At 34.6% G+C, this 9,347-nt stretch overlaps 2 protein-coding genes across 5 annotated transcripts; one reads left to right on the forward strand and one right to left on the reverse strand.

Annotated features, from left to right (window-relative positions):
* Window positions 1-855: 855 nt before the first annotated feature.
* LOC105956898 (elicitor-responsive protein 3) lies at window positions 856-2,769 on the forward strand. Its single transcript, XM_012980807.2, has 5 exons — window positions 856-1,038; window positions 1,162-1,227; window positions 1,315-1,441; window positions 2,300-2,414; window positions 2,545-2,769. The coding sequence occupies exons 1-5, from the start codon at window positions 972-974 to the stop codon at window positions 2,611-2,613; spliced, it is 444 nt and encodes a 147-aa protein (XP_012836261.1). The 5' UTR covers window positions 856-971; the 3' UTR covers window positions 2,614-2,769.
* Window positions 2,770-3,724: 955 nt separating this feature from the next.
* On the reverse strand, window positions 3,725-8,584 carry LOC105956929 (uncharacterized). Of its 4 annotated transcripts, none has more exons than XM_012980841.2 (11): window positions 8,060-8,584; window positions 7,014-7,157; window positions 6,821-6,913; window positions 6,652-6,735; window positions 6,264-6,488; window positions 6,089-6,184; window positions 5,808-5,966; window positions 5,258-5,327; window positions 5,088-5,156; window positions 4,891-4,962; window positions 3,725-4,789 (listed from the first exon to the last, which is right to left on the reverse strand). In XM_012980841.2, exons 1-11 carry the CDS (start codon window positions 8,138-8,140, stop codon window positions 4,065-4,067), a joined length of 1,818 nt encoding a protein of 605 aa, XP_012836295.2. In that variant the 5' UTR covers window positions 8,141-8,584; the 3' UTR covers window positions 3,725-4,064. The 4 variants fall into 4 exon arrangements, with proteins under 4 accessions (XP_012836295.2, XP_088673889.1, XP_012836297.2 ...); XM_088817763.1 differs by having other exon boundaries at window positions 4,891-4,959; window positions 5,817-5,966; window positions 8,060-8,579; XM_012980843.2 differs by having other exon boundaries at window positions 5,817-5,966; window positions 8,060-8,579.
* Window positions 8,585-9,347: the final 763 nt, after the last annotated feature.

A 9,347-nucleotide genomic window follows, 5' to 3' on the forward strand; every position in this document is an offset into this window, starting at 1 on the left:
TTTTCAAAAGTTATATTTATAATATTTATAAAAGTATATTTTTATTTGGGAAAATTACAGTTTTCATCCCTCAAGTTTGTACCAATTTCACATTTGGTCTCCCATGTTCACAAAAAATACATTTGGTCCCTCAAGTTCCAATGATTTAATATTTTGTGTCATTTTCGTCAATTTACCGTTAGTTTGTTAATTAAGCCAATGATGAGCACCCACCTGATTCCATTAGTTCTAACGGGAAACTGACGAAAAGGACTAAAAGTGTTGAATATTCGCAACATAAGGGACCAAATGTGTTTTTGTGAACATGAGGGACCAAATGCGAAATCGGTGCAAATTTGAGGGACATAAACTATATTTTTTTCCATTTTTATTTATATTATTTCAATTAATTTTTTTAAACATTTATTTATTTTGTATTTGCATTTTTTTTTAGATACATCTAAAGAAAATGAAGAACACTCTTCCCAACCCTCGTCAACATTTAGTTCACCTCGGTTTTGTCCAATTTAAGAGAGCTCGGTTCGTGTAACAAAATTACTTGTTTTTATCTCTCGAGTTTACACCGACTTCATATTTGGTCGTTCACGTTCACAAAAACCACATTTGATCCATCATGTTTCAATAACTTAACACTGCAGTGTTGGTCATTTCAGTGATGAAAACACGCTTGATTCCCTTAGCAGTTAGCACTAACGGAAAAAATGATGGTAAGGAATAATAGTGTTTAATTTTTGAAACATGATGGACCAAATATATATTTTGTGAACATGATGGGACCAAATATGTAATCAGTGCAAACCTAAGGGGTGAAAACTGTATTTATCTCAAATATCACATTTCCTCATTTTTCAGTTTCAACTCTTCTCTCTCTAGATCATCATCATTTTTCCCATCTCTCTCTCTCTCTCTCTCTCTCTCTCTCTCTAGATCTTTTTTTTTCTCAGAATTTCAGAAGCTCCATTACATCAAAAATGGCGCGAGGAACTCTTGAAGTCCTTCTTGTCGGAGCTAAAGGCCTCGAGAACACTGATTTTCTCAGTAATTATTTATTTTTTTCCTAAAATTTTATGAAAAAAATCTTGATTTGTGATTAACCCATAATTCAGTACCGATCAGAATTAATTGTTAATCTAACATAATTCGATGATAATTGATCTTCAGGTAATATGGATCCATATGCGATAATCACTTGCCGTACACAGGAGCACAAAAGCAGCGTTGCATCAGGTTTATACATTTCAGATCTTGTATTGTTTGATCAACATTGCCTCATTTTATTTTATATTTTTATTTAATTTTTTTTTTTTTTTGCAGGAAAGGGAAGTGATCCGGAATGGAACGAGACTTTCGTGTTTACGGTTTCCGACGATGTTCCGGAACTTTTAATCAAGCTACTCGACAGCGATGGCGTTTCGGCCGATGATTTTGTCGGAGAGGCCAAGTGAGTAATTCTTGTTGATTGTGTATGAAATGCAAGGATAAATGATTAGAGCTTGTTTGGATGAATTATGCAAAACCTTTAGTTCTTAATAAATTAATCAAACTAGTTCTTGAATTATTGTAGTGAATTTGAAATTTTTTAGGTCCGATGATGGTTTGGTTGATAGTGAGATTTAGAAAATCGGATTATTCTAATCGAAAGAGGGTCTTAATATAGATTCATTTGAAATCTTTCGATCCATACGCATGTTTAAAGGGTACGGGGGAAATGAATTAGTAAACTACCGAAGAGTCGAAGAAATGATTTTCGAAGATGTAATAGTTAACAATGAAGTTTTTCTATTCAAACAAAATGGTTTCATAGGTTGTTCTCGGGGGAAAATTACAGGTTTCAACCCTCAAGTTTGCACCGATTTTACATTTGGTCCCCCATGTTCACAAAAAACACATTTAGTCCTTCATGTTTCAAACAATTTAACACTTTTGGTCATTTCCTTCAATTTACAGTTAGTTCGTCAGTTAAGACAGACATGGACACATGCTTGATTCTGTTAGTACTTACGGAAAATTGACAGGAAGGACTACAAGTGTTGAACTTTTGAAACATAAAGGGCCAAATGTATTTTGTTGTGAACATGGAGGATCAATTGTGAAATCGGTGCAAACCAGAGGGATGAAAACTTTATTTTTCCCGTTGTTCTTGTTTCTCTTAGAAAAGTTGTCACATGTATGCAAAATCGGAAAATTTGCGATTTTGATTAGGATATTATTGCAATACCAAAAACACAAGTAGAAAATCACTAATGACAAAAAACTAGAACAACACGTAAAATCATTTTCTTGAAACAATTATTTGCAGAATTCCACTCGAGCCGTTGTTTCTAGAAGGAAGTGTGCCACCCATGTCGTACAATGTTGTTAAGGATGAGGAGTACTGTGGTGAAATCAAAATCGGGCTGAAATTCACTCGTGAGGCAAGTAAACTAGTCCATATTTAATTCGTCTTTATTATTTATTTATTTTTATTTTTTTATTTTTTTTTTGTGCGAGTGAAATTTATATCGAGAGATTGAAAAAAAATTGTTATATTTTCTATTATTACAGAGGCGCTGCGAGAGAGGATTTGGTGAAGAAGAAGAAAGCTATGGTGGATGGAAAGAGTCTTCGTACTGAAGTTGATTCTATTAAAGCATATTCTATCAGCCATTTCTGATTTTATTTCGACTTTTTTCGATTTTTCGATTTATGTGAACTGCATTGGTTTTAAATGATCCAAATATTGAAAGACATTGAGTTAATTGATTTGTGATTGTGGTCCTTGTGCTGAAATCTAGTTTTGTTTTGATATAATGATATGTTTGTGGGAAAATTACTGTTTGTGTCCCTCAAGCTTGCACTGGTTTCACATTTGGTCCCACTATATTCAAGATAAACACATTTGGTCCCTCTTGATTCAACTACTTGACATTTTTTGTCATTTCTGTTAATTTCCCGTTTGTCCGTCAGTTAAGAGAGTTACTGACACATGTTTGATTACGTTAGTACTAATGAAAATGACCGAACGTGCTAAACTATTGAAACATGAGGGATTAAATCTGGTTTTTATGAACATGGGGGACCAAATGTAAAATTGAGGTAAACCTGAGGGACGAAAAGTGTAACTTTTCCATATGTTTGTACTTGGCAAAGAAACTTGAATCTAGTGCTCTAGTAAAATACTAAAATGTCAAGCTTTTGTTTTCTTTAGACAAAATACTATTTAAAAATCTGCAATGAACTATGTAGCACAGAAATTTCAACTTCATAATATTTTCGCGTTTCGGACATATTTCGTGTCTGACACTTGATGACACTTGTCGGACATCTTATGAGTCATTTGGCAATTTCTAAAAAGTAAGAAATACATTTGAATAGCAAATTTTCAAATATTTCTGTTACTTCCCTAATTATTTACATGGCGTAATGATCAAGTGCAAACTAATAGTTGATAGGAAATTTTATTTTGAATATGTTTGTATAAGAATTTATATATAAATAAAATCTTATATATGTTTATAAAGCATTTTACAGATATACCCCTATACTCTTAATATATACACATTTCACCAAGCTCCTGTATCTCCAATATGAGCATGAAATGTAATTGTTTTCCTTATGAAGAACAATGATATGCTCCAATTTAGAAAGCATCATCATTTCATCATAAACATTTTCATTTAGAAACCACCTGCTGAATCATAATTTTTTTAAAGAAAATAAATAAATAAATAACCGAACAACATAATAAAAAAAAAAAAACGGCTTCATCGGCCTTCGAAAAAAAAAATTCCAAAAAGTGTACCAAACACAACTTAGTCTTTTTTCGAAACAAACGAAAGGATTCGGTTTTTCGACAATGGAGAAGAAAGATTCTAAGCCCTTATAACCTAAACAATCTAAACACATTGCCCTAAAACTCCTCCACCATCAAAAGTACAAATTAATGTCAACCAACCAAAATAAAATAAAATAAAATAAAATAACAGAAATACCACTTCACTCTAACCCTAGATAATTCAGCATCAGTTTCTGCACCATATGTCCATTTTTCAAGATTCTTTTTTTTTTTTTTCTTTCAATTTCTTTCAAGGGTTAAATTTCGCAGGCCAATCCCTTTTCACAACGTTTCCCTGAGCGAAGAACGAATTTGAATTTCCTGGCAATTGGTCAGCAGCAGCAGCACCGTTTTGCTTCGAAGAGGATTCCGAACGAGGGGCGAATTCGTCCTGAAAAAAGACCGGTGCAGCATCCGATTGAGACGACGATCTCACCCCTCCATTTGCCTGATTATTATTATTAGTAGTAGTATTAAAATTAACGTTATTCTGAAACCCGAATCCGCCCGCAAACGCCAGCGTATCCTCGATCGGTATATCACCCCTGAGCGTCTTCAATGCGAATTCAAGAGGGTCCGACCAAGAATCACCAAAGTCGTACAAAAGCTGCGATTCTTGCGATTTATTATTAGCCCCCTCGCCTATTATTATTTGCTCTTCTTGAATAATAGCTGGTACTTCTTTGGGAGGAGCCCTTTCGTTTACGACTGCGTTCATTGGTTTGATTTCTTGACGGGTTTCCGCCCCCTTTAGTGCTTCCACTTTGGGCTCGTTTGCTTCCACTACGTCGGCAGATGGCTCGAGGGGTAAAATGGGAATTTCGCTCATAGAGGATCTTCCAGAACGTTCGCTCGGAACTGAGTTGGATTCAGGTTTGCACTTTGCGAGTCTTTTGGAAGTTCGTGACGGAGGCGAGCTAAAGTTCCTTCTTTTCTTCAATTTCTTGGGTTCGTTTACGGTTGTAACTTCGTTTTCTGGTTCAGAGTTATTTTCCATGTCAGCATTCTTTCTTTTTTAAAATGGAATTTTATACGCAGGGGAAAAAAGAAATCTTTGGGGCAATTCGAATTGTTACCTTGCGTCTCTTTAGAGATCTTGGCATCTGATTCTGCTCGATTTTTTGTAGTGGTGGAATCTTCTTCACCTACTGCAGACAAAGTTGATTGTCATATCGAAGCAAATTTGTGTAAGGACTAAAAAAGAAATGAAATTTTATAAACGCAAGAAAATATATTCAATAAAAACAATATTTGGGACTATCGGAATTGTTACCTTGCGTCCCTTTCGAGATCTTGGCATCAGATTCTGCTCGGGTTTTTACAGAGGCAGAACCTTCTTCGCCTACAGCAGAAAAGTTGATTTTTAATCTTCGCCTACGGCAGAAAACCTCTAACTTGTTTGAATCCCGAAATAGTTAGTTTATTTAAATTAATTCATATTACCGTTTAATTCTCCACCGAGAACGAGCCCCGTTTTGTGCTCGGGTGGATTCCCATTAGCTGGATTTGAAGACTGCAAACGTAAAACAGACATTTCAGATAACTAACATAGCCAATTAAAGAAATGCAACAATTTCGAGAGCGCGCATATTGCTTTAAGGTAAATTACAACAACCCCTGAGGGAAGGATAAATTACGAAAAAACCCATCTTGTGTACGAGGAGTGTGGAGTGCAATAGAAGGAAAATTTTACGTAACATAATCGGACTATCATAAATGAATGCTAGTGTTCGACACTTGACACTTAACCCGCCCGATTCAAGCAATAAATAGAAATGGAAGAAACATAAATATCATTATATATCTTCATTCCGACACATTCACGATATATCTACGTTGATTATAAGAAAACATATTTAGCACTACATCAACTTAGAGAGTAACTAAATTTGCAAAAGATCGAGCCTTTTTCTTGAAATGCATATTAAATATCATGAAAAATGGAATAATATACATAAGAAAAAAATGGAGCAACAATTATATATATACATACATTGCTTACAGGGATTTCATTTTCAATGAACTTGCGATCATCGAACTCGTCCTTTTTCTTTGGTCTGCAAGCACAGCTATTTATATTGTTGGTTGTCAGATACCGCTCGACATCTAATTTAGAACGAAATACATAACCGCTGACTGGATCTGTGTAATACTGCATAAACAAAAAAATAAACAAAACAATAAGCAAAAAAAAAGGGAGAGAGAGAGAATCGGAATCCTTGTACAAACAAAAAAAGTAAAAAAAAAAAAAAGAGATTAATTACGATTAATTACCGGATCTTTTCTAATCTTATTGCCAAATTTACTCGTAACGATTTCTTTAATCCAGCCTGGCGGCAGGTCATCAGCTGCCACGGTCTCACATGCAACCTAGAGAATCTCAAGAAAAATGTGAGAAGCTAAATTATAATGCGATGGGTTCGGAAACTAGCATTTAGTATATACAAACCGTTTTGTAAGCGCTTCCTTTCCTTTTCTTTTCCGAAGCGGGTCCCACATTTGTCATGGATAGGGGTTCCGGAGAGATGTCTTTATTATCCGAAGTGGGGCCCACATTTGTCGCGGATACAGGTTTTGGAGAGATGTCTTTATTTTCTGGAGTGGGGCCCACATTTGTCGTGGATACGGGTTGTTTTGGAGATATGTTTGTAACGGTTTCGTCCACATCATCAAGCTGCAAAAAGGTAAGCGTCGACAAAATAAAAGAACAAAGATTCGTCTTAGAATAATAAGTGACTAAGTTTCAAATATAGAGTTGACGGCATCATATCGAGTTCAAATAACGAGCATAAAGCGACACATAAGGACTTAAATTCACATTCTTTTTTGGTACGTACTTTATTTTGATCCACAGAACTCAAATATCGACTCACAGCTGCCTTTGAATAGTATTTGTTTCCAGTCGACAAATCGGTATAAACCTGCAAGAATATAAAGAAATAATTACGATAATAAATCGTTTTTGCACTTTTATTGAAGCCTTTATTTATTTATTTAATTACATACCTTGTATGATCCACTGCTACTCTTTCGACGTCTTTCCTCGATTTTCCAACCATTAGGCAACCCTTCAGCAGAACCATTTGTTGTAGCTAATATCTGCTAACCGTAAAATATAACATATATAAGCCGATATATATATATATATATATATATATATATATATATAGGTTCGTTAACTCTGAAAAAAAGAACTCACAGCATCGACTTTATTATTAGAGGAGATCCCGTTTTCGTCTTGATTTGTAGTTTGAGGTGTACTGAGGGTATTTTCAGATTTGGCGCAATTCAAGACGTCTTTCTTGGAATGATATTTTACACCCGTCGCCGCATTTTGGTAGTACTGCAAGAATTCAGACACAAATAAATATGAATCAGTGATCAATTATTATCTCGACCCAAAGCATTATGTATATGCGACACGTGTAAGAATGCATGGCGTAACCGTTATTTTAACGAACCCTATCATGATTTTCACAGTCTTCGATGAGTGAGTTAAAACACGACACAAACCAACTCCAAACAATTGCAAAAATGCCACTCCTCATGCAATCTCGACATAAAGAATCGAAACAAGAAACGACAAGGGGTTCGGTACATACATTATACAACACAATCAAGCCATAAATAATTCAATTAATTATTAATACCACCACCCATTTATCTAGTTTATTAAGCCAACAAACTTAAAGATTTATACAACCCGACAAAAATCGGACATCAACTTCAAATCGTATCGCATCACCTTATTCCAATGCATCGAACAAAAAATGTTTACACAAGCAGCCCCTCAAAGATTTATACAACCCGACAAAAATCGGACATGAACTTCAAATCATATCGCATCAACCTATTTCAATGCATCGAATGAAAAATGTACACACAAGCCGCCATAATCGATGTCGATCCACCGAGATTTGCTGTGTAAAAAAAAATTCTTTTTTTTTTTTTAAATTAAGGCTATGAAATAGAAATCAAACCAACCATTCTCTTTCAATTTCAACATGCAGCAACATTCACATGAAGAATTCAATGCACAACATTTGTTTCCAAGATTAACGCCCAAAATCAAGATTCATTTTTAATTTTTTTTTAATTCTACTCCTCATCTCAATAGGGCAATCAATTTTTCCCCCAAACATAAAATTGAAAAAAAAAATGATAACTTGCTAAACTATTTTTTTTCAAACAAAAATCAAAATCACACACACACACACACACACACACAAACACACACTCAATTACCTTAATTTTCTTGCCGTCTTTGTACTTAAACTTCTCGGAAAAGCCAGGAGGAAGCCACTCCGGCGACTTTCCGTCAACCATTCCGCCGGATTTCAACGAATCACACAACCCCAGAAACTGAAAAAAAATTCTCTGATTTTTTTTTATTTCAAGAAATTGGGGTCAAGATTTTGTTTTTCAGAGGAAAATGAAACGGCTTTATAAAGGGGGTCGAAATTAACGAGGTGGGTCGGCTGGAAAATATTTTTTGAAGGTTTTCGGCAACACGTGTTCGCATATATTTGTGTGCTACTGTTGGAGCTGAGTGTGAAAAATCCTACTCTGACTTCATTTTTCTCTTTTCTGCAAGTGGTATTTTAATATATTTATTTATTGTGGGCGTTTTAGAGAGAGAAAGTGAAGAAATTAAAAAGGAAAAAAGTTTGAGAAATGGGATTTCTTGATTTAGTAGTAAGAGTAAGAGATTAATTGCAGGGATTGACGATTTCATATGTGGTCAGAGATTGTGCGCAGCTTTGCTATTTTGTCTAAATGTGTTTGAAAATTAGGGTTTTGTAATTTTTCTTAGGACATAACACTGAATTTAATGAATCTTTTTGGCTTTGGATTGTTAGTCAATTATTTTTCAAATCTTGGTTTTTGAATTTGCATTTCTTTTTATGATTTGGAGGTAAAAAAAAATATATCGCCACCATATACACTATTTAATGATCAGCATATCGAAAAAAAAAATTCACGTAGTCGAAGACAAAGCAACCGTTTTCGGGACAATATAAAGGAGAAAAAAAACGAGTAAGAAAGTCGAAGACGGAAAGATAATTATTCACATTGTACATGTGATCACCATATATAATAGCTATGGGAATACGTAGAAGTTGTCGAGCGGATTTTGAAAGTACGTACTATAAAGGATATTAAACGAATGCGCGAGGAGTTTGAAAAGTTTCGAGTCGGAACACATATTCAAGAAAAGGGAATCGGACAAATCCCGAAATAGTATCTTTTGTCAAAATTACATGGTTCTCATAGTTTAATATCGAAATCTCAGTGTTTATCCGGTATGTAACGTCATGGAACTTTCATTTCACGGTATTATTTCTAAGTGGTGAAGAAAGAAAAAATCGACGAAGTACATCAATTGTTTCATAGTACTATAGCCCAACCATTGGCTAAAAATAGAAGTTGCCAAAAATAGACATTTGTAATCTTACTAGATTTGGCTACTATAATTGTTCGGCAACCACAAACCGTTCAAAGCAGGTTAGATATTTCGTTTAAAGGCAAGATA

The sequence above is a fragment of the Erythranthe guttata genome, chromosome 5 (assembly GCF_056151865.1).
Source record: "Erythranthe guttata isolate IM_541 chromosome 5, IM_541, whole genome shotgun sequence".
Taxonomy (NCBI): Eukaryota; Viridiplantae; Streptophyta; class Magnoliopsida; order Lamiales; family Phrymaceae; genus Erythranthe; species Erythranthe guttata.